The sequence below is a fragment of the Eumetopias jubatus genome, unplaced genomic scaffold (assembly GCF_037043125.1).
Source record: "Eumetopias jubatus isolate StellerSeaLion01/CBP00866 unplaced genomic scaffold, mEumJub1_p1.0 scaffold_1, whole genome shotgun sequence".
Lineage (NCBI taxonomy): Eukaryota > Metazoa > Chordata > Mammalia > Carnivora > Otariidae > Eumetopias > Eumetopias jubatus.
In genome coordinates, this window is record NW_028274807.1 from 187,646,619 (window position 1) to 187,672,591 (window position 25,973).

The 25,973-nt window shown below is 38.8% G+C and overlaps 1 protein-coding gene across 15 annotated transcripts in view; it reads left to right on the top strand.

Annotated features, from left to right (window-relative positions):
* The first annotated feature begins 4,094 nt into the window (after positions 1 to 4,094).
* Positions 4,095 to 25,973, top strand: part of CADPS (calcium dependent secretion activator) — a 470,398-nt gene continuing 448,519 nt past the window's right edge. For all 15 annotated transcript variants that reach the window (XM_088021921.1, XM_088021929.1, XM_088021901.1 and 12 more), the window contains exon 1: positions 4,095 to 4,544. In XM_088021921.1, the coding sequence (XP_087878047.1) occupies positions 4,095 to 4,544 (450 nt within the window). The remainder of the gene's footprint in view (positions 4,545 to 25,973) is intronic.

The window sequence follows — 25,973 nt, forward strand, 5'->3', positions numbered from 1 at the left end:
TTGTGTATGTATATATACCACATATTTTTTTATCCATTCCTCTATTGATGGACACTTGAGCTGTTTCCATAATTTGGCTATTGTAAATAATGCTACAGTGAACCTAAGGGTGCACTTACCTTTTCAAATTAATGTTTTTATATCCTTTGGGTAAAATGCCCATAGTGGAATTACTGGATCATATGGTAATTCTATTTTTAATTTGTTGAAAAATACTTTTAATATAAAATCTAATTTTATTTTCCTGTCATTCCAAGGGAAGTGAGTACAATTGTCCCTCATTTTACAGATGAGGAAACTGAGTCTGAGTCATTAGGTAATTTTCTCAGAATAACTCTGCTGTTAAGTGGCAGAGGCAGAACTGCCTAGGTTGAGAGCCCAAGTATTTAACTTGACATAGGCATTCCATAAGGTTCATATTTCTCCTTTTCAGTGCTTGTGAGCTATTCCTAAAATTTTAAAAATAAAAGAAATATTGATTGGAGATGATTATGAGATGATTACATCTAGATAATATGAAATTTGTTATGAGATTTAAAAAAACATAACCAAACTATTTTCAAGTAAAAAATATGCAAAAATATTAAAATGGCCATTAAACTCAGTGTTATTTGATTTTTATATGAGTGACATAAAAAGTGTTTTTCACCAAAGTGTCTATTAATTGTCAATGACTCTGATATTTCTCATACTTGTGGCCTTTTACATGATCATAGCAAACACTTCAGAGGAGAATGGTCTAGATAAGAAAACCCTGGGTTAATATTTCAATTGTTTCCATCTCCTCTAGACTTTGCTTTTAGTGGGTGGGATTTAAAAAATATCAGTGTTATAAGTTCTGCTTTCATGATATGGTCTCCAGATGGCTGACTAAAATTTATTCCATCACCTTGAGGTTATTCGAGTTTCCTACAAAGCAGAACTGGAGGTAGGGGCAAACACGGAAGCATCTAAGATAACTTATTTGAGATTATAGATACTTGTCTATATCAGAATCTGTGGTAGAATTATATTTTTTAAAAATAATAACATGGGTGTTAACAAAAGATAAACAAATATTAAGAGCCTTTGGATGTGTTCTGGGGCTATTTTCATTCTTGTTCATCAAAATTTGTATCTAGAAAGCCATGACTCTTGGTTTAAATGTTTAAGGAGTTCTGGTTGGCATATCTTATCTTCAGCAGTAGCGAAGAGCTATAATATCCCCCAAGGACTTTGAATTAGGTTTTAGCTAAGGTAAAATATATCTTTGAAAGAATGTACACTTTAAATGACAAGAATGCACACCATTTGAAAAAAAAATAGAAGTGTTTCTCATAAAATCTGTTTAAGTCTCCCTGACTGAAAACTTATGGGGGGGAATTGAGAAGATTCTTAGATTTAGCTAAGCAATGTTACATTTAATACCCAAGTCATAGGTTTATATGATTAATAAAACATAGACACTGAATTTTTGTTTTAATGAGTATAATTGGGATAAATACCCCACATAATGCCAAAGGAATTTGTAAAAATACAACAGTAAACAAAACTTTTTTATAGTAATTGAGAAGTTCCAAATGGTTCTGAAGACAGAATTCATGGTCACTCTTCTCCCAGTGTCTAATGTGATAATACTTAAATGCCTAAGCCTGCTTAAAGAAGAAATATTTAACTGGTAAATGGCCTTTGTTTGGCCTTCAAGATCACTCCTTCCTCAAATCACCATATTCTCCCTAGGTAACTTAATTCATTTTTGTGCCCTAAACATGATCCCTCCACTTGGCCAAATGCATTATTATTTCAGCTTCTTTTATGCTCCCCACTTCTCCCTTACCTATCCGTACCCCATCTCCATAACATTTTGTACCTTACTTGGTTCCTTGTCTTATCGCTATGGCTTTGCCAAGTATGTTTTCATTTGTAATATCTTCTCTTTTCACCATTCATTTATATGGTTCCTTCCTTTAAAATTTAACTCTCTTGAGAAACACAGAATTCTTTTCCGTTCCCGGTTGTTTCATTCATGCAAACTTTTAGCAGTTTACTAATTTGGATTTGTTGATATGTTGCCTTGAAATAAGTGCTGTCAATCTTTTTCACATGTTTATGTTGTATCTCCCAAAGGAGATTATAGACTCTTTAAGAGATTGTCTTTTAAAAATTCCATCTACCCCAAGCAACTAGAACAATGTTCACTCCATAAAAAGGTGCTGAATAACAGTTATCGATTGATTGGCCTACTAAGTTTTCTATCCCAGGGAAACCAATACCACATGATCTGAAATTCCTTTACTTCTTTAGAGTAATTAAAAAGTGAGGACTGCAAACTGTAATAATTTCTACATTGCTGGATTATTTGTTTTAAATTGATACAGAATGTGGGTGATAACCACAGTAGTTATGTCCTTGAGATGAGTATGGTGGTGAAGTCAAACATAAGCTATACCTGTATTATTAATTCAAAGTCTCAAACAGGATTGTTGGAGTTGATGTGAAGTTAAATGTTGTTTTTAGTCCCTTTTTAGCTCTCAAATTAGTGAGGAAAGCTCCACTTGAATATCAAAGCCTGCAGTAAAACTCATGGTAAATTTGAAAATACATAAAGACAGATGTGATGTAAACTTTAAATTCACGCTACACTTTTACAATAACTCCCACGAGTATCTAGGAATAATTCGAACATTAGAAAATGCATAAATATAGGAGATGGGGGTGGGCGGAGGTGGAGAAAGGTCTCTAGTTAGCCTAAGATCCAAGGGCGGCGGGTGTTGGTTTGTTTTCAATCCATCTGCGGGTCGCTGATTAGATTCAGCACGCTGGCCAGCTCCCTTGTCCGCCGGGTTTATTGGCGTAAGTGAAAGGAACAGGGGGAAGGAAGGCACCATCTGCCGCTTGGAATTAATAGATAACCGAGAAGCAGGGATGAAGACAGTAAGACAGAGTCAACATATCGGATGTTGATGCCGCTGAGTTCTTGGGGTGTCTTTGTCTGATCTCAGGGTCCCCACTCCTCCACCCAGATCTTCCAGCAGCCAGAAAAGAGAAAGGGCTGAGCAACCAGAATCCCTTCTATTTCTCTGGTATGCTTACCTCAGCAGAAAGTGTTCCCAGTTCTTGGAATTGAAGAATATTCATCATAGCTTTTGCGGGGTAGGGAAGGGCGGGGCTTCTACTTAAATAGTTGAGCTACATGGTCCATACACCAATCAATTCAAAATTTGATTCACTTTTATTTTAATGAGTGGGTGTATGTAAATTGCTGGAATCAAAGTTTACACAGGTGGGACAAATAGGCTACCAAGACCCACTGCCCACAAACCCCGGTGTGAAGAAACCTGGGGAAAGGAGATAAACTCTTCCTTTCTTGTATGGGATCTCACCGACTTCCTCTCCGCACAACCTCTGGATTTAGCGTCTCCAAACAGACCGCCCACTCTTTGTAACAAGAAGTCATTACTGGTTTGTCTATTTCTTCCTCCCCCAAGAACTTTTTGTCCGAGGGAGGGTGAGTGAGGTCGAGGTAATGAGAACTGGGGATCAAGAAGGAAATTATCCACAAAGGGGAGGGGGTGAGGAGTGTAGGAAAGTGTTAGGGTCGGTACTGAAGCTCTGAGACTTTGGGGCCGCTCCACGCTCTCCCCGCTCCAGCCTTCTGCAGCCACCCTTTACGCAACGGACACGGGAGAGTTAAGCCAATAAACACGTAAGCGCCGCTCCCTCCCCAATCGGCAAGATGCCTCTTAGGCTCTTGGCTGCATCGAGAGCTTGCAACACTCGGCATCTTTTCTGGAGGCGCCTCCTTCAGCGGCTGCAGATGGTATCCGGCTGCGAGCTCAGGGCTCGCAATTGATTCTCCTCCTTGCCCACCTCGGGTCCACGGACGCACCTCTCCTTTCCCCTCCTCCCCTCGCACTCCTGGGTCTGAGCCCAGCTCGCGATCGCCGAGCAGAGGAAGCAGTCGCGGCGGCGGAGGCTGGGCAGCATCGCCCGCTCCCTGATTTGGGGAGAAGCGCCCATCCCAGGGAGCCGACCCTCAGCTGCCTCCAGCGCCCCCCATCTTTTGCACCCCTAGCCCAGGGCTCCAAGGACCACCCCCCTCCTCAGGCGCCACCATGCTGGACCCTTCGTCCAGCGAGGAGGAATCGGATGAGATCGTGGAGGAGGAGAGCGGCAAGGAGGTTCTCGGTTCGGCCGCGTCCGGCGCGCGCCTGTCCCCTAGCCGCACCAGCGAGGGCTCGGGCGGCGTTAGCGGCGCCGGGCTTGGGGGTGGCGGCGGTGCAGGCGCCGGAGCCGGGGTGGGCGCCGGCGGCGGTGGGGGCAGCGGCGCAAGCGGCGGTGGCGGGGCCGGGGGGCTGCAGCCCAGCAGTCGCGCCGGTGGCGGTCGGCCCTCCAGCCCCAGCCCGTCGGTGGTGAGCGAGAAGGAGAAGGAGGAGTTGGAGCGGCTGCAGAAGGAGGAGGAGGAGAGGAAGAAGAGGCTGCAGCTCTATGTGTTCGTGATGCGCTGCATCGCCTATCCCTTCAACGCCAAGCAGCCCACCGACATGGCTCGCCGGCAGCAGAAGGTAGGTGCGCCTGGGAGGCCCCGGGAGAGGCGCCGGGACGTAGCCTGGCGGGCGGGGCGAACAATGGGAGCTGGCGGCGCAGCTGGCGAGGTGGAGCAGGAGGAGGAGGAGGAGGAGGAGGAGACCGCGCCCTGGGGAAGGCGCTACAAGGCCCCCTCTCCGAGGCCCGGGTCGGCCCAGCTCCGAGCGCGCCTGGAGCTGCCGGGAACCGGCGAGGTGCCTGGACCTCAGCGCCGTGTGTCCCCACCCGGGAGTGCTGGGGAGCTAGGCGGGCAGGTCCGGCTCTACGGCCCGGGAGGCTCGGGTAGTGACTTGCAGCCCGCGGCGCCCAGAGAGGCCTTGCTCCTTTTGCCGGGCTCCCGGCACTCTCCAGCGGCTTGGCGGCTGCGCTGAGCTCTGGGCCCGCCTTCCTGGGCGTGCGCTCGGCGGGCGGGGGCACCCGGCAGGTGGGGGCACCCGTGTAGAGCGAGAAGAGCGCCTCCGAATCGCGCTTGGCTCGCCCAGCAGAGAGAGCCGCAGGGGCAGGCGGGACAAAGCAAGTCCGGGAGGCGAAGCTTCCAGTCACACGGCGAAGGGCACCCTCCTCCCCTCGTCGGGGTCAGCTGATCCCGACTAGGGTCGTCTAAGGGTCCTCGGTCACCGCTTTCCCCTCTGGCTGATGTTACCCCCAAACCCCCTGCCCCTTCTTCAGTGACCCCAGAGCCGGGGCACGCCCTCTGGTCCTTCTACCAGGGTCAGCTCCTCTACCTTCCTCCCTTTGACCGTCTTCTCTTCCCAAGGTGACTTCGCCGCCACCTTCTGGCTCTCCGAGGCCCTCCATTCCCAGCCGCTTTGGGCTTGATAAAGTGCAGCTGCAAAAAGCTTCGCAATTAGGAGCATCAAAAGCTTTTTGTGTCTGAGGCTGGGGCAAGGCTGAGGCGGCTCCGGACTGCTTTTGATATGAAAAAAGTGCCTATTTCTATCAGCTGTTTTCCAGCCAGAGAAAGGAGAGGGAAGGTTACTGCAGGATAAGGGGCTGTGGTGGGACCAGAAGAGAAGAGGTCAGGTCCCCGGTTGGAGGTTGGAGGGAGTTAGTGAAGAAAGTCCGCATTTCGTTGTTTCTTTTAAGTGAATTTGTCAATTCCATTTTGAAAGCATAGCCGGTGAAGCCCCCAGAGGGACGGTTTCTTAAAAGAGTGAATTTTTTGGTTGCTGTCACTTGAGACTGAATTCCATGTTGCTGTAGTAGCGTGTTAGGGTTTCCTGTATTTATCCACCCTTAAGTTAGCACAGATTTCTCTGTTTGTTTTGCTTATATATGTACACATACCACCCAGCGCTGATGATTTATTTCGGCTATCACAAACTTGGTTATCAGTTTTATTAAAAATACAACTCATTTCCTGGTTGGGGAATAGCAGGTGGGTTACACACTCCACTCTCTACCCCTCATCTGTGGCCCCTTGCTTTTTCAGCCTCTGTTGTGGACTACAGTAGACAAAAGTATCCTCAGAACAATAAAAGTTTTTGGATTTTCTATTAAGGTTGGGTGTTGGGTTCAGGTACAGGGCCTGATATTTCAAGTTTCAGCTTGGAACTATTATAATTGTGACTTTATAGCAGGGGAAATGTCATCTTCAAAATCTATCCCATTAATAACATCACCAACCAAAGATGTTCTATTCCTTTGGCAATGAAAACTATTGTGATTTAAAAAGAAAATATAAAACAAACTTTGCTTTATCAGTCAAAAGGCTCTAGAGCGCTGTCTTTTAAATAGAGGCTAAAATTCAGCACTAGATTGGGGAAAGAAATCTGTTCTCACCGTGGCCCATTTCTTCTAAAAAGAAACTTCAGCCACCTGAAAAGATCATCATGAGGCTAAGTTTTTCTGGTCTGGTTGCATGTTTTACCTGAATCAATTCAAAGCTGTGGTTCTGAGGGGCAAGTGGGTTCTTTTTACACATGACCTTAACATCAAAGAGACTACAGGACAGATTGATAACACTGGCATTTGGTCAACCTATTTTTAGTTATTGCAGCAAACTAGGGCTAAATGCATATTCCAGCAAAGCTGCCTCAGGGTTGTTGGCTATACTGGGAAGCTGAATATCTACCTCCTTATTACAAAAGAAAACAAGCTTTTCCATATCTGTATCTTTAAGTTTTTAGTGTCTTTCTGGAAAAGAATGTTTTACTATTTTTCTCCCAAGTAGAAAGCTTGGAACTTTAATGTATTTTTTTAGTGCACAGTCACTGAAAGTAACAAATGTTTGCATAAGCATTGTGGTAAAATTTAAGGCCAACAAATAAGATTGATAAGCCAAAATTAGTCTTGGAGAAATACAAACTTGTTGTAGAGTACATATGAATTTTTAGTACAATAGAAATGGATGAATTAGAAACAGGAAAAATGATGTGGAAGAAGGGAATAGAGCCAGAGAAGACTGCCTATGAAAAAGTTTCTGAATTGGGGAAGAAAAGAGATCATATGGTCAAATCATCATGCTGTTCACCTTAAATTTACACAATCTTGTACGTCCGTTATACCCCAACAGAGCCGGAGAAGAAAAGATCATATTATACAGAGTATAAGACAGTTTATGAAACCAAATAGTCTGTAATTTTTCAAGAACCTACCATGTGCAAGGCACTTCACTTAGATCATTTTTTAAAAATAGGATTTATTTTTTAGAAGAGTTTTAGAATTACTGAAAAATTGAGAGAATAGTACAGAGAGTTCCCATATACTCCAGTCCCAGTTTCCCCCTATTAATATCCTATAATAGTATGGCACGTCTGTTACAGCTAAAGAACCAATATTGATACATAATTAATAAAAATAGGTAGTTTAGAAATTTCCTTAGTTTTTACTTACTTTTGTTTTTTTTGTTCTTTGATCACTTTAAATTCTCCTAATTCTAACAATGTAGGAATTACCATCTTCATTTTTAGAAAATGGAGACTCAGAGGTTTTATAATTTGCCTAAAGCACTACATCGATAGGAGAATGAGTGGAAACTGAGGCATGGGTTATTCTGATTTCAAATCCTGTCTTTTTAATATGCAACACTGGCCAGAAATATTCTAGAATGAAAAATAGAATCCTGACATGTCAGGTGTACTTTTTTTTTTTTTTCCTAAACCCAGGGTTTCTTCTATTTGAGTTGAGAGAGATCTGTTCCTCTCCTTTGGACACTGGTCAAATAACATGGGCAAAATGGACATTTAGATATTAACCTCATAAAAAGTATGAAGGAAAGAGATGAGCAATTGGCTGGTAAATCAGAACACCAGACTTGCCAGGCTTTCTATGTGGTTTGAGCTGAAGATCAAAAAAAAAAAAAAAAAAAAAGTATTTTAGCCAGGAAGAACAACTGGAAAGGAGCAGAGGGGGAAGGTACCATTCCTAGATCATTCTGTTAGTTAATTATTTTGATTTCACTTTTCCTGGGGAAAAGAGTGCCTGGTCATTCCAATAATCTCCCCAGTTAAAAGAAGGGACTTTAAACAGACTATGTGAAAACATATTTTATCATTTATAGGTACACTTTTCTTGTACTACAGTGAATCTAAATATAACATGCTAGTGGTGATAATTAATGACGAAAACAAAATCTATTCTTCTGACTATCACAGTGTATGTTTCAGCTGCTCATAAATGACAATTTGAAAAACTATTCTGTGCTTTTTATTTGTCCTCTTTTGTCATAATGGTAAAGTGAATACCTAGAAGTTGGCATGGCAAAGCTGTGCCATATGTTTCTAAATTATGTAGTAACGGTGATGAGTGGCTACCTCAAGTGAACTAGCTGCTTATAGATGTTACTGAGGGAATATAAAAGCAAGCACTGTAAACAGTTCTGTGTAATATGTAGATTGACATGACCAATCTTTTAATTGGTTAGGAATTGTAATGTCTGGATTATGAATTAATATGGATGCATATACACGTTTGTGTACCTGTATATCAGTGTGTGTGTGTATGTAATGATGGAAAAGGGGCAATCCTAAAATCATGTTTATTTTATATGAACTCCTATTTCATTCAAGAGGACTTCATGAGTAGACCAAATGTGTTGTAAGATTAAGCTACTCATTTCTATGTGATTCATCTCATAGCTTGCCATGAAATTTTGGCTAGTGTTGAGTCACTGTTAGCCATAAAAATTCTGTCTTTATTCATTTACTTATTTGACTTTGTGAGCTGGTCATGGCTCAAAAGCCCTTACCTTTCCTAAAATTTAAGACCTAGTCTTAGCTAACTATATATGTGCATGCGTGTATGCATGTATTTTAAATCCATAATAGGGGTTCATCCATTCAGATAGGTTTTGAGGCATTTGGGTTAGCTCTGCTATTCAAAATTCTTAAGAGTCACCTTGTCAATGCAACATATGATTTGGATTTTAAAAAATACATGCTCTAACCTTTTGAGAGAATGAAATGGCTATTAAGCCAGGATTCCTTCAAAAAGAATTGTTCCTCTCTTCATCAGAAAAAGAATTGAAGTCTTTATATATGCTTTTTGGCATTTTCCTTCCAATCTCCTTGGTGCAATGGGCAGGAACTGTTTTGCACTGGTATTAGCAGAGAAATTCTGAAGATGCAGAATACCAAAAAAAATAGTACGAGAGGGCTCTTGCCTCATTACATTCTTGGAATAGCCTCATGCTTCCCTAAAACTGGACTGAAGAACAAAGGAAATTAAATCCTTCATTCCTGAAGAATTGTACTGTGTATGATGGTAAAAGTCAAATGATTCATAGATCTTTCTCCTACAAAAGCAAATTTCATATACAGTCATTGGCTATTGCATTAAAATATAATCAGTGTTTATGATTTGGAGTCAGGTGTCTATACAACTTAAGCTGGAATGATTAAGAGAGTTCTCCTAACTTAGAACTAAGTTTTAAATACATGACTAGTTACTCCTTGCACCAAGCACTCTCTCTCCCAGGCTGGGTAGCAGAACCAGAAGATACCTGTGAGTTATGTTCCTGATTTGAGGAACTTATGTTCTAGTTTGGAAGATAACATATACATACGTCAAATAAGTTGAGAATAAGAAAGTGTTTAATTGTAAGATGCTGATTACAAATACTAAAGTGTAGGGAAAGAGAGAGTGATTGTGTACATGCATACACACAGAATTGGATATAATAGTAGGGAAAATCTCCATGGAGGAAGTAGACTAGGATTAGGTCTTAAAGAATTTGTATGATTTGTATCAGCCTAGAGGAAGACAGGTATTCCAGTCTGGAGAAGAGCCTGAGGTAGCAGTAATGTGGAAAAGAGCCATTGTGGGACACTGTTAGTCCAATCATTTAGTTCCAAGTTAGAAAAACCCAACTCAACTGGCTAAATCAAAAGGAAAACAAAGGGGAAAGGAAGGATTTATTGGTGTGTGTAATAGAAAAGCATTCAGTGCTGGGTGACTACAGGCATGGCTGGATCTAGGGGTTCAAATGACTTTCTTGATAGAATGAAGAAAGATGAATAGAAAGGATATATATGTCAAAATTCGAACTGTGTTTGAGATTAGTCACTACCACTACTAAACCACTGCTTATAGGCAAGTCCACTTCTATCTCTGGATAATTTCTTCATCTTTCTTATGAAGAGGGGGATGGGAAAGCTTCAGATTATCTCTAATGTGCCCACTCCAAATAACAGTTGATAGTTCTTGCTGGGCAATGCAGCTCCTCATTATCAAGACTTAACATTTCCTTTGATCTTCTATTTGTGATATTTTTACATTACAATATAAGGCAGTGTCTTCAAAGAATCTGAGACAGAAATCAAGTTAGAGTTCATTTTGTCCAACTAAATTTTCAGATGAGGAGGTGAGATCTTAAAAGTTTATAAGACTCCAAACTATATGAGAGCTTGTAAATTGTGACCTGTGGGCTAAAATGATCCACAAGTGTATTTCGTTTTGTCTACAATGCATTTTTCAGTTTTTTAAATTAGCTCTCAACATTTAAAACCATGAACTTCACCAAAAAATGTGTATTTCTGGCTTCTCTTATAACTGGAAGATGTGTTAGTGGAAGATGAAGCTGAGCCCGAGTTTGTTTTTTTATGAGTTTTCAAAAAAGCAATAGAAATAAGACTACCAAGCCATCAGTTAAATAATGAAATGTTGATCACCTTTAACAAATTATTTTTGTTCTAAGATGGATACTATATACATCTGGATGGTAGGACACCAGCTATCTGCTTCTTGCCAACATCATCTATTCTTGCTATTGTTGCACAGATATTGATGGTCTGACCCTGGCCACTGTAGCACATCCAAGGAAAGGATCTGGAAATTTGGGACTCTATGTTTCCCGTCTCTGGCAACAGTTTCCTTAGTAGGATTAGATTTATAGTTTCTGCAGAATTGGAAAGCTGATGATCAGAATTACCTTGCTATTTTTTTTTTTTTTATTTATCAGTCCAAGCATGTGGTGGAATTCTCTGATATTAGCAGGTAAGGAAGGGAGGATGAAGTCTGCAAATGGTTCGAAGTCTGGTCATTGCACTTGACATATGACAGTGAAGAACAGTAGTTAAGAACATAGACTCAGAAACTTGAATGTCTGGGTTTGTTCCCTGGCTGTACCCCAAACTGCCTCTGCGATTTTGGGCAACTTATTTAACCTCAGTTTACTCATTGATAAAATGGGGATAGTAGTGGTACCTTCATCATTGGGTTCTTATGAAAATTAAGTGAGATAATACACTAAAGCTTTTAGAACAATGCCTGGCATGTGGTAAGTGCTGTTTAAGTGTTAGTTCTTGTTATTGTTGATATGTGCAACGTTGTGTTATTTTTATCTGTAAAGGGACTGAGAAAGTTAACATATGCAAAGTACTGACCATAGCAAACCTTATATTCATATTTCTGTCATCATTGTGATCATTATCATTATTGACATGATAAGCAGACCTGGAAGGCAGTGGTTACCATTGTAGCATCATCTACAGAGTGGATAGGGTTGAGGGTACAATGCATCCCTATTTCTCTTTTATTGAAACACTTCACTAACTCTGCAGGTCACCAGTCTCTGATTCAAGTCCCAGGTCAGTTTTGTGACCTGGTGACTATGTGACCTTGGGCACATTATCCAGTCTCTTTAAGTCTGTAAAGTGGGGGAAAATAATATTGAGGATTACAAGAAAAAAAAAGCATGTTAACTGCTTAACAAGTCCACAACATGGAGTAAATCTTGAGCAAATGTTGTCAGGAACAGTAATTCCTGCATTTTTGTCCACCAATACTATTTCATACTACAATATCTTTGCTCATGCTGTTCCTTATTTTAGAACATCTTACCTTTCTTCACCTGATTTGCTCTTGTTCATCCTTTAATTAACTCAGGTGTTATCTCTTACTAGAAACCTTACCCAAATCTAAATGCTTTCTCAACTCCCTAGTCTATTTCCACTTTACTCCCTGTATATTATGTTTAAATTACCTTATATGTGTATGCCTCTTTCCGACTAGACTGTAAGTACCCCAAAGACAGGGACCACATTTACTACTCTTTGATTCCCCATTTTCTGAAAACAGTGCTTGGCACAAAGTAGGTACTTGTAAACATTTAGACTTGAAATTCCACACTGATGTTTTCTTTCCTAGGAAGCTTCTAAAGAGAGGAAGTGAAAGAGTCTTAAATACAGTCGGCCTCTGTTTTAGGTACACAACTTATTTACTTTTATAAAAGCTTCTCAGTGGAAAACACGAAGAACGTACCAATTACTAAATGGTTTCAAAATAATTTATGTAGCAGAAACATAAACCATTGATTACTTCCCAGCTTAGCTTGTTTGTACCAACAATGGACACATCTTGAGATATTATAGAGAAGAATCTTCTTTTAAAGACAATAAGCCATTATGAATTTCTTGAAATGGCTGAATCCCAGTTGAACTTCAATCACTGTAGGACACGTTTACATGGCCAGTCATTAAGTCAGAAAGAACCAAAATGAGAACTGAATCTCCATATTGGGTATATGTTCTTTAGTAAGTTTTATTTGATTTAGCCCTTTCTGAAGGAAAAAAAAAAAGAATGGGCAGTCAACAGCATGTCAGCGAAAGTTAGGCTGTTTGAAATATTATCAGTCTCAAGGTTAGCAAAGTTATATAATAGAATCTATAGTTGTACATGTTTAGACATAGATATGCTTTTCTCTACTTCTATTATGGGATTTGGGGACTATTTTCTCTCTCATTGTAAGCTGTCTAAAGTCTTTTCTGAGTATAGTTAGAATATAAATAAATAATAACCATTGCGCTGTTGTATATTGGATACAGTAATAAGAATGGGATGCGTGTAAAGTATCCTTAAAAAAGTAAAACTGCTTAGGAATGGATTTTTCTAATGCCTTTCACTAGTCAAGGGGAAAATTATCTTTGCTAAGCCATTCTTTTCATTTTAACAAGCAGGAGAATTTTGAAAAATAAATTGAATTATCAAGCCTCCAAGTGTTCTAAGCTCCTGACCACTCTTCTAAAATTGAGAGAAATGGAATAATCTGACAATGTATTGACATCCTCTCAGCAGCCCCTATAGGAGGAAGATAGCAACCTGTCTTGTGATGTTTTTCACCATCACTTCCGTGCAGTAGGAAAGTTATGAGATACTTTGGGGTTAACTTTTTTTTTTTAATCCCTAAGTGTTCCAGGAGCACATGCTAAGCTACAGACCCTCCAGGGGCTGTAGTGCTTTGAAAAAGACAATGGGATTTTGGCAAACATGCAGAGTGGTACAGGGAATCTACTGTGCCACTTAAGAAAGCAAAGGAAAAACATTGAAAATTCTTGCAAATAATTGTGCCTTCTGTTGCCCATGCAGAAAAACAGCCTTTTGGTGTGGATGGTAGGCATAGAGTTGTTTAAGCAAATGAGTTAAAATATATCTTGAACATCGACTTTGGTGATTTTTCTGACAAGTATAGCAACTGTTGTCTATAAGGCAGCGTGTCATAACATACTGTGTTCAAAACATTTCTTGAGGGCTCTTCCATATTCAATTTTTGTTTGTTATACATCATCAAACAACATTGTTTTGAGCCACTTCCACATACAAGAAACTCACTAAATCCTGGAGGCAAAATATGCAAAGACATTTTAGGCAGCCTTCCTGATCTCTAAGAACCTACCAATCTGGTTAAGAAGTTGAGATGCACCAATATAGAATGTAGCTTATAGTGTAAGGCAGGATGTCGTGAGGGTCTCAGTCTTAAATATTGGTATGTTTTAGGTCTCTGTCCTTGGCCCTTGTTATGGGTTGATTGTGTCCCACCATCCCACCAAAAATTCATGTTGAAGTCCTAATCCTCAGTACCTCATAATGTGACCTTATTTGGAAATAAGGTCTTTGAGGATGTTATTGGTTAAGATGAGGTCCTTCAAGGTCGGAACCCATTATGACTGATGTCCTTACTAAAAGGGGAAATTTCAACATAGGGACACACACACACAGAGAAAACACTATGTGAAGAGGAAGGCGGAGATTAAAGTAATGCCTGTACAAGCAAAGAACAGCAAGGATTGCCAGAAAATCACCCGAAGGTAGGGGAGAGGCATGGAATATATTTTTCCTTATAACCTCAGAAGGCGCCAACCTTGCAGACACTTTGATCTTGAATTTCTAGCCTCCAGAGCTGTGAGACAATAAATTTCTGTTTAAGCCACCTAGTTTGTGATACTTTTTATGGCAGCCCTATCAAACTACTATAGCCCTCTCCTCTATGTCATCTCTCTGGGCCACTTCACCATTAATGATGGCTTTAGCTACTAACATCCCTGTACTTCCCATTCTTAGATCTTTGGCTCTAGCATGGTTCTCTCACCAGCCTTTCAAACCTATACATCAGGGCTGTTCAAAGTGTGGTCTCAGAATGGTACAAGTCAGTGAATACTTCATCAAGGGTTTACAATGAAATAAGGAACTTGCCCTAGTATGTAAGTTAACCCCCTGCTTTCTTCAAGAAAGTCTTGCTACCAAAAAAAAAAAAAAAATTGTCAGCTGAATTGAATACCTTAGTAATGAATTTGATGTAATTTCTGGTACTAACATTTTGTCTTGGTTAAGGACCAATAACCAGCAGTTCACAGATGGCACAGGTCTACAGACTGTACTTGAAAGAACATGAACTTTCATGATATCTCCCATGGGATGTCTTCAGACCACCCAACAATAGAATTTCTCACCTAGTCTCTTTCCCCTTTATTTTCTAATTCAGTGAATGTCGTAATGGTGCTACTATATAACCAAGCTGTTATCAAGACAGTAGTGCACAACTCAACTTCACATCTTCACTGTTGCTCATCCTCGCCACCAAAGGCTGCACACATCCTGTTGATATTCCTCTTTAGCAAGTTTTCACCTCTTTCTCCTCTTCTTCACCTTCATCACTGATGCCCTGCTTTGGGTCCTCATGATTGCTTGTGTGGACTTTTGTAATAACCTTCTAACTGTTCTGTCTCCTTTTTTGCCCACAGTCCATTCAGATACCAGGGTGATCATTCTGCAGCATAGACTCAATCAGGACTTCCTCTGCTCAGAATTCTTCAGTAGCTTTCTGTTTCTTGCACAGGATACACTCCAAACTCATTTGCATGGACTAAATGGATTCTCTCTCCCTAGCCAGGCTCTACTCCTACAATTCTGCACCCACTGTTGGCTTTAGCCTATTAAACCACTTAGCATCCCTGTACTATTGCATGCTCTCTTGTGCCTCATGTCTTTACACATGCTGTTCCTCCTGCTTGAAAAGCCCTCCCCACCCTTGCCTGCTATCCCTCTCCTAGGTGGATGATGGTAACCAGTCATTATAAAGAGCAGGAATAAATAATGACTGTTTACAGGATGTTTATTGTCTGTTGTCACTGCTATATCAATTTATAAGCCTTATCTCCTTTAATCTTTACAGTAACTCTGTAAGATAAGTATTAATCATCTCAATCCTATAGATAAGAAAACCAAGAGGCAAAGCAGTTAAGATACTTGTCTTATGTCATACGCTTCGTAAGTGGTAGAGAGGGGTTGGGACCCAGGGGCTCTGACTCTAGCCTGCCCTCTAAGCCATATGCTGTACTAACTAAATTGGAGCATTGAACACACTTTACTTCAGTGTATGTCTGTTGTTCTCTCCTGACAATACAGAGATGATTTCATTTAGTATCCTCTGGTGTCTGGTAGATAGTGTATACACCTGTAGGTACTCAATAGATTGTTGATGCAGAACTCATGATTATTGAATTCATGATTATTTAGAGAGCAATAATAAATACTCCTTACCATTAATAGCATGTTCACTGAGATGGTCTCATTTCTTCTTTAAAACCTTTCTGAGCAGTGAGGCATGTATTCTAAATCCTTGTTTTGTGGCAGGCAGTGTGTGGTATGGAGAGGTCCCATTGGCTGGACAAAAGTATAGGATACCACCCTTGGCTTCCTGAATGCACCTAGGGCTTTCACCACTGTGCTGTCAGTCTTGGGTTCATGCTCAGTATGACTGAGGCCATTGCAGACTTTGGAAGGCCCATCTCACCTCATAGCAAACTTACTAAAATATACCTCATGTACACTTATTTTTGTATTGTCAAAAAGGAAAGGATTTTTTCAATCTTGCTTTTAAAACTATTTGTCTATATAACTTTTTAAATAAATGACTGTGACTTCTTAGGAATCATGGTGCATTTATAGGAATCCTTGTAAACTGAAAAACCAACCACACCAATCGTTTTCAAATGTAGTGATAGGAGTACTATATTTAACAATTAATGAAGTTGGCATATGTTTGGAAATCATTTACCTGAACATTTTTTCATTTTGATTTTTCATTTTTAGTTGTACATATTAGAGACAATACATTTTATTTAAGGACTCAGACATTTCTTTAGGTTCCTCGGAAGTTTCAAGACTCTAGTCGCTTCACAGATAAAATAGCCTTTGTCCAGGCTTAATGGAGGAAGTGGCACTTGAATTAAGCCTCCAGCTGACTGAGAAGATCAAAAGACAGTGATACGATATATTTTGGAGGGAAAGAAAGATACTTCCAAGTATTCAGAGATGAGGTAATGCAAAGCAAGTTTGAGGACCTCTGACCGAATATGACTGAATAAAGTTCCAATATTGGAGATAAAAGAAATAAGAATAAAGGTTTGGTCATGATTGTGGATGTCCTTCAACACCAGAGTACAGGCATTGGGGGAGTGGGGGCTTTATTATTCATTCATTCATTCCCCTATGCTATACTTTTCATCTTCTTGACTTATTTTATAACTGAAAATTTGTACCTTTTAATCCCCTTCGCCTACTTTGCCCATCCCCAAAACCCTTCCTCTCTGGCAACCACCAGTTTATTCTCTGTATTTATGAGTATGTTTCTGTTTTCTGTTTTATGTTTTAGATTCCATATTGAAGTGAAATCATATGGTATTTGTCTTCCTCTGCCTTGAGTGATTTCACTTAGCATAATACCTTGTAGGTCTATCCATGGTCTTGCAAATGGCAAAATCTCATTCTTTTTTATGGCTGAGTAGTATCCTATTACATATATATATGTGTGTGTGTGTGTGTATATGTATATATACACACATACATACTACATTGTTTTTATCCATTCATTTATGGATGGGCACTCAGGTTGCTTTCATATCTTGACTATTATAAATAATGCTGCAGTGAACATGGGGTGCATATACCTTTTCAAATTAGTGTTTTCAGATTCTTTGGATAAATACTCAGTAGTGGAATTACTAGATTATATGGTAGTTCTATTTTTAGTTTTTTGAGGAACCTCTATTCTGTTTTCCACATGATTGCATCTATTTACATTCCTACCCACAGTGCATGAGTGTTCCTTCTCCTCTACATCTTTGCCAACACTTCTTATTTCTTGTCTTTTTGATACTAGGCTTTCTGACTGGTGTGAGGTGATAACTCATTTGTGGTTTTGATTTGCATTTCCTTGATGATTAGTGATGCTGAGCATCTTTCTGTGTGTCTGTTGGCCATCTATGTGTCTTCTTTGGAAAATGTCTATTCAGATCCTCTGCCCATTTTTTAAATTGGATTATTGTTTTTTTGGTTTTGAGTTGCTTAAGTTCTTTATATATTTTAGATATTAACCTTTTATCAGATACATCATTTGTGAATATCTTCTCCCATTCAGTAGGTTGCCTTTTTATTTTGTTGATGGCTTCCTTTGCCATGAACAGGGGTGATTTTATAGGCAGTGAAGAACCACTGAAGAATTCTAAGCAGAGCTGAAACATGACCATTGTAATATTTTAAGAAGACTAATCTAAGCAAGGCGTGTAGAAAGCATGGAGAAGGGAGAAAGGATGAGTGTAAATGTCTTCACACTGTGAGAAAAGGCCACCAATTAGGCTTAAACATTTTATCCAGTACAGATCATCCTATGGTGTTATGGGGAAGTTTGTAGAAAATCTCAGAAAATTAATGCCTATATGTGGAAGTGTCTTGAATCACTAGTTCAAAAGCATTTCCTTAGAACAATTGTTGATTACTGCCTTCATTTTATCAGAGTAATTTTTATATATTTGTCATAATATGTGAAACAAAATTGCCTGCCCTTTAAGTTGTATTTAATTTTAGTGACCAATATTCTAATACCTTCCTATACAGGTGCCAAAGCACTTTTGCATAACATTATGAGGAACGTAATGACTGTTGGACAGAGATCATAGTAAACCTAGTGTAATTTCAGAAAATGTCCATGTGATTCCATTACAGATTCCAGCTGACCTTGAGGATTCAAATGGAGCTTAATCTGGCCCCAAGAGGGCATGAGCCCCACAGTAAGCCCAGATTCAGATCAAGCCCACAGAAGGACAGAGGAGGGGGCCTGGGCTTGTGGCTTTTCTGGAGAGAAAATTTCAAAGAGTGCCTAAACAGACTAAAAGAGAATCTTGGATTTGTCCCTCCCGCCATATGATTCCATCCTAAAGTCTGACCTAGGTTTGCATAGGCAATCAGGGGATAAAGAACATTCGTACTTTCTGTCCTTCCTCACTCCTCAAGTGGGGAATATTCTGATCTTAGTGGCAATGTTTGAGAAAAGTTATTGGACTACGTTTATTATTCATCAGAGTCTCTCCCATTGAAAGGGAAGCATACAGTTTCCAATAATCTCTCTTCTTGCACGTTCTTGGGTACCATCATCTTTTTTTACCTGTTCATAGGGATGATAAGATTTGCATGTGGACATAGGAGGTAGAGAAAGGCTTCATGCTGGAGTCTTGTCTTCCAAGATTCTAATAATAAAGAGGGAATTTGTTTTATATTTGACATTGTTACCTGTGTGTATAGTTCTCCTGAGAAGACAGGTGACTTTGGTCTAATATAAGATTCAGGTATTCTTGGGTCACCAGGTCATGACCATCTCAAAGGCTTCAAAACGCCGCATCAGTTGCCAGAGGGTCACAGCCAGTGTCCTGGAGGAGGGCTGCATTGTAGCTGAGGAACAGCATGAAGAGGCAGGAGAGTATGTATTCTAGGGACAGCATGAGCAAAGTCTCAGAAGCCACACAAAGCCAGAACAAAAGGCACTCACAAGGCATAAGATCAGAAAAGTAGTTTGGGACCAGGTAGTGGTAAATATTGAATGCTATTGGACTTGGTCCATTGTCCTTTATTTTGTAGGCAGGCAGGAGCTTCTGAAAATGATTTGTACTCCTAGTAGTTCCAGTGGAAATAGCACTGAACTGAGGCATATGGCCTATCAAAGATGATGCAGACATCTGGCTGATTGCCAGATGGGGAGTGATTGGCCTTGACCTTGTCTTAAAGTGATGTGTTTTCCTAAAAGGCATTTTGAGGCTTCAAAATTTCCAAAGAATATTGTCAATACAAGTGGAATGTCTTATTTGCAAAGGACATGATTGCTCTAGCATTTTTCCATGACCAAGTTAGAAACAACTTCCTATGAGCTTTGACAACGGCTCCACATCATTTGCTACCCTTTCTATTTGCCTGGTGAGGGAGAAAAGAAAAGGATTTCTACTATCTAGTTTTTACAGGCAGCCTATATACTGCTGTGTATTATGATTCAGCATTATAGACCTTCAAAGTGAACACACATAGGTTAAAATTTGTAGTTGTTTTAATTAATCAGAAGTCCATTCCCCACCCCCCATCTCCCCAAAGCAGCAGTTCTAAACAATTGTGGATCTGCTATTTAGTCCAATGAGCTTTTCAAATTTTTCCTTTAGTTTCTGTGTGCTGAGAGCTCAAAGCAATCTTTTAGTCAATATTCAATTAGGATTTGAGTCAGAAGGCTGTGCTGAGCTCTTACAGAGGAGTATAAGTTAGTCATTTGCTCTCACCACTTTTCACTAAAGAAATAGAAGTTTGCTGCAGCATGAATTAAATATTATGCCAAATTAAGTGTATGTTTACTTCCTTATGAGCTAGCAATAAATGACATTGTTGGAAATTGAACATTATACATATTGTATGCACCAAATTTTAGGGAGATTGATGATCTACAACATTTCCTTCTCCACTCATAGTTAGAACTCTGCATTTCTGTTGGGTACTTACCCAAATGCTTTCATATTAGGCTTTCTCTAATCACTATCCTTTGGCATATTCTTTTGTTTCCAGCACAGTCTATTACTCAATATTATTTTTCTCATTGAGCTACATTTTCAGAACAAAAATAATTCGGTCCTAGGATTTTAAAAATTGTAAGATTTTCTACAGATAAAATAGCACCAAAGATATTGAGAATGCAGTGTGTATTTTTTAAATTTTATTTACACCAAATTTATCTGCCTACTTGAAATGCCTTTGGGAGCTTTGGGGACAACAACAATATGAGACATTTATGCTAAGTTGGATGAAAATTTTCACTTGTTCCATGACAGCAAACTCATATAGGCAACATATTACTAAAGTAATGTGGATAATTTGCAGAATTACCCATTGATTTTAATCAATATAAGCAGCCAATTGAGATGATTCAAATAAAACTTTGAACTGTGTCTTATAAATATTTAAAAAATCTACATACCCTGTGTTGTGGGCACTTGGTGATATACCTGTTATTCATTCCCCATTTCCAAACAGAATTAGTTTTGTTTTGTTCTGTTTTGTTTTTCAGGTCATTTTTCCCTCATCCCCACTTCAGGAATAGATGCAGATTAGTGCAAGCCCATCAGAAATGACACGGTGCTGGAAAGACCCCTTGTTCATGGGTGACCATGTGACCTAAATTGACCCAATAAGACTGAAGGGAAGGGTTTATATTTTATGTTTGGGAGAAAAGTTTTACTCCTTCTCTCCTGATAGACGCCACCAAGAAAGCATGTGCTGTTGTGACTACTGGCAGCCGTCTTAGAGCCATGCGGAGACCCAATTTTGAAGCCAGGCCTGAAGATAATGAAGTAATTGAGATATGGAAATGACATGAGTTTGTGATGACAGTATTGGGCCACAACATTCAGTCAGACCTGGAGTCTACCTTTCCTACTGATTTCTAAGAATGTAGTAAATTCCCTCCTTGTATAAGTCATTTTGAATTGGAATTTTCCTTACTTTTAGCCCAAACTCATCTCCCTTATGTTGTATTTCTCTTCAAAACAGGAATTCTGGGACTTGAATTATCGAGCCTTAACTTTTTAATTTATTTAGCATATTTAGATTCAGACATAGGTAGAAATATAATTCTATTTACCATATAAGAGGCAAAATAAGAATTCTTTCCTTCTAACTCTGTAAAATTTGGCCAAAAACGTTTGTTGATTAATATAAATCATATCTTAGTGTACAAGGTTAGCTTTTATTATAACTAAATAAAGTAAATTCAATGAAATAATTCTTCCTCACTCTGACTTAAATTGAAAATTTTACATATTTTTTCTGTAAATAAAAATAAAACATTCAGGAAGATCAAATAGTGTGGAAAAATATTAAGTAAAATTTAAAGTAATCCACTAATCCTACCACCCAAAGACATTCAGTTTACACATAAAATATATTTATATCATCTACCTAGATAAATACTTTTACATAAAAGTAATAATTCTGTACATATTGTTTTTGCAACCTGCTTTTTTTGCACAGTAGTATATAAAGGAATCTTTTCATGTCAGTAAATATAAAAATGTCTCCTTCTAAATAGCTTGTAGCTATCTAATATATGGATGCACCATAATTTATTCAACTGGTTGTATATTGATTTCTGTTTCTTACTACTATTTGCATTCTGTAGTAAGCATCTTTGTGTACATGTATTTCTTTTTATTTATTTATTTTATTTTGTTATGTTAATCACCATACATACATCATTAGTTTTTGATGTAGTGTTCCATGATTCATTGTTTGCATATAACACCCAGTGCTCCATTCCATACGTGCCCTCTTTGATAACCCATCACCAGGCTCACCCATCCCCCCGCCCCCCTCCCCTCTAGAACCCTCAGTTTGTTTCTCTGAGTCCATAGTCTCTCATGGTTCGTCTCCCCCTCTGATTTCCCCCCTTCATTTTTCCCTTCCTACTATCTTTTTTTTTCTTTTTTTAACATATAATGTATTATTTGTTTCAGAGGTACAGGTCTGTGATTCAACGATCTTACACAATTCACGGTGTTCACCATAGCACATACCCTCCCCAATGTCTATCACCCAGCCACCCCATCCCTCCCACCCCCCACCACTCCAGCAACCCTCAGTTTGTTTCCTGAGATTAAGAATGCCTCATATCAGTGAGATCATATGATACATGTCTTTCTCTGATTGACTTATTTCGCTTAGTGTAACACCCTCTAGTTCCATCCATGTCGTTGCAAATGGCAAGATTTTGTTTTTCTGATGGCTGCATAATATTCCATTTTATATATATACCACATCTTTATCCATTCATCCATTGATGGACATCTTGGCTCCTTCCATAGTTTGGCTATTGTGGACATTGCTGCTATAAACATTGGGGTGGTGTACATGTATTTCTATAATTTTTTCAAATTTCCACATTCTTTAAGTGCATATATCCTTAATATAAAAAGTATGTTCATTTAAAATTTTGTTACCAGTTTCCAAAGCATCTGTAAATATTTACATTCCCACTAGTAGAGAATAAGCATGTCTGGTTCCTCCTGCTAAAAGTGGACATCTTTGGGGAGCCTGGATGGCTCAGTCAGTTAAGTTTCGGACACTTGATTTAGGTTCAGGTCATGGTCTCAGGGTCATGAGATTGAGCCCCACGTCGGGCTCTGTGCTCAGCAGGGAGTCTCCTTGAGGTTCTCTCTCCTTCTCCCTCCACCCTGCCCCCCAATGCATGTGTTTGTGTGTGTGTGTGTGTGTGTGTGTGTGTGTGCGCGCGCGCGCGCGCGCGCGCGTGTGGGTGCACTCTCTCTCAAATAAATAAATCTTTTTTTTAAAAGAACTGGACATCGGGGCACCTGGGTGGCTCAGTCGTTAAGCATCTGTCTTTGGTTCAGGTCATGATCCCAGGGTTCTGGGATTGAGCCCCGTGTTGGGCTCCCCACTCCACGGGAGGCCTGCTTCTCCGTCTCCCACTCCCCCTGCTTGTGCTCCCTCTCTCTCTGTGTCTCTCTCTGTCAAATAAATAAAATCTTAAAAAAAAAAAAGGGAACTGGACATCTCTTTTTTTTTTTTCAGCTTTGGTAACCTGATGGGTATTCTTTAAAATTCTATATTTGTATTTCCTTTTGACATGTATATTGCCTTTTTATATTTCTTCTTTACAAATTCCCTGCTACATTTCATCCATTTTTCTGTTGTGTTTGTTGTTGTTGTTGTTGTTTTTAAGAGCTCATTCTATTTTAGTGGTATTAACATTTTGTCATATGTGTGAAATTTACGTTTTGTCCTCTGTTGTTGGATCTTTTTTGTTTGTTACATTGTTGGCCTATTTCTGTTTAGCTGAACAGAACTTCTTAATGTAGTGAAATCTAACCACTTTCCTTCTTTATGGTTTCTGAGTTTCATGTAATGAAATATCTTTTTCACCCAAAGATTATGAAATTGTTCATACATATTTTCTTCTACTACTTTATGGCTTCATTTTTCATCTTTACATTTTTGACTCTTGTGAAATTTTTTATGCTGTGATGAATGAAGTATTTGAAAGCAACTTACTTTTTTTTTTTTTCAAGCAACTGGCCAGTTGTCTCAACACTGTAGATTAAATAATCTATTTGCTCTCCAGTTAAGTGCCTCCTTATCAAATATACTAAAATCTTATTAATATATAGGTTTTTCCTTTTTTTGAGTTCTGGGTAGAAAGCCATTATCTAACTTTTCCTTTCTGCACCATAACTACTATGATTTCATTACTGTAGCTTTATGATAGGTTTTAGGATATATTAATAAAACTCTTTTTATTATACACCTTCACAATATCCCTGACTCTTCTTGAATTTTTTATTCTTTGGGAAAGTATTTTTTAATGATTCTGTCAGTTTGAAAATAAAAGATCATTTGGATTTTGATTGACATTCCATCACATCTATAGATTAATGAGAAAGCTGACACCTTTATGAGATTGAGTAATTCTAAGGACTAAGAATATCTTGGCATTAGTTCAAATATTTTTGATGTATCTCAATTTGTTTTTGCAGTTTTAAGCATATATGCCCTAAATATCTATTGTTAAATTTATTCCTGAGTAAACTATAACATTCATTAGGTGAGTACCCTTACCCAACTCCCTGCATTAACTAAAACTCTCCATTCCCTCTGCAAAGCACTGGTGCTCAGGACCAATGGGTTACTCTCTACTATACCTGGATATTTCTGCACCCCCATCAGCTAGATGTGTACTCATCAAAAGTAATTGTGTGGGTGCCTGGGTGGCTCAGTTGGTTAAGCGACTGCCTTCGGCTCAGGTCATGATCCTGGAGTCCTGGGATCGAGTCCCGCATCGGGCTCCCTGCTCAGCGGGGAGTCTGCTTCTCCCTCTGACCCTCTTCCCTCTCGTGCTCTCTATCTCTCATTCTCTCTCTCTCAAATAAATAAATAAAATCTTTAAAAAAAAAAAAGTAATTGTGTTTCCCAAACCTGTTTAAGTTAGTTTCTGTAGTTACTGTAATTTTATAATCCAATTAAATATTACATAACAATGGATATGATTGTGAAAACAAGGGACAGTCTTTGTTTATATTAACTAAGTTGATTGCCTTGGGACAATTCAATGACATTTTTAAAATGTCATTAAATTGTAGCTGGGCAAAGCTACAGTAACATTTGGTTATTGGAAAAGTCATAAAAATCGAAAGGTTTTTTGGTCAGATTGCTTCATAAGTTCTTTAATCTTTTTACTGCTTTTGAAAGAAATAAAAACTGGCAATCATAGACCACATATAATGGGTGTTAATGAGGATGTGGAACTTCAGTCCGTGAAACCTATACCTGAAAGGCAAGGTTGTAACCCTACACCAAAAAATCAGCAAACAAACAATTATAAATGTTAAGTAAAATTAGGTGTTTGTTACTTTATGTGTTATGACTCTCTACTTCAACTATTTTTTTAATTAGTTCAACAAATACTATCCTAATTGCATTGGATAAGAATTCTACAGTATTTTATCTTTTTGTTGGCATGTACAAAAAAATAAAATTTTTATATATATTTATTACTTATTTTAAATAGTTTTAAGCTATTTTTGTTGTTTTTTGAGAATGAATTATCTCAAAATAAAATGATAATTTTGCTTTTTTTCCCATATGATTATCTTTTCTCCTAAATTCATTGTTTTAACAGGAATATTAGTGATTTTATTCTATCCATTTCAACCACAAGGATTCCATTTCTCAGCTTGCATAATTTCAGAAGTGTGGAATTACAGATTGGAGTTGTTGAAAGCAAGTCACTTTAAAGATGCACTTTCTGCATTCTAATTCATTTTAAAAAACTTTTTTTTTAAGTGGCCTTGAAACTGCTACAATGCATGCCAATGGAGCATCCACAGGTTGAGTATAAAAACAACTTCAAGAAGAAAGAATTCAATCTTTCTTTTTACTTATTTTATCCTATATATTTTAGATGATCTCTTACAACATATCACTCTATTCTTGACTATAGGCCATAAATACTGAAAACAGGGTGATTGAGTATGATGGAATCCATTTTGACTTGACCTGGTAGAATTATATTTTATTTTCTGAAGATTTCTTTTTTTTTCTTATTCTGCCTACAGAAAGAGGTGATAAAAAGTGGCAGTGATCAGAGTGATGTTTCCCCGTTTGTTCTGCTGTTCATTTAGGAATTCAGTTCATTTCCTTTGTGAAAAATTAATACATCAAGTGCAAGATAAAAGCATTTGAACCGCTGCTTAGGTAGGCTTCCGAGGGCTTACAGTACATTTACATATCACTGGAAAATTGGGAAAAAGATGCCAGAAGATATTATCAGTCCAGTATTTTTTTAAAAGATTTTATTTATTTATTTGAGAGAG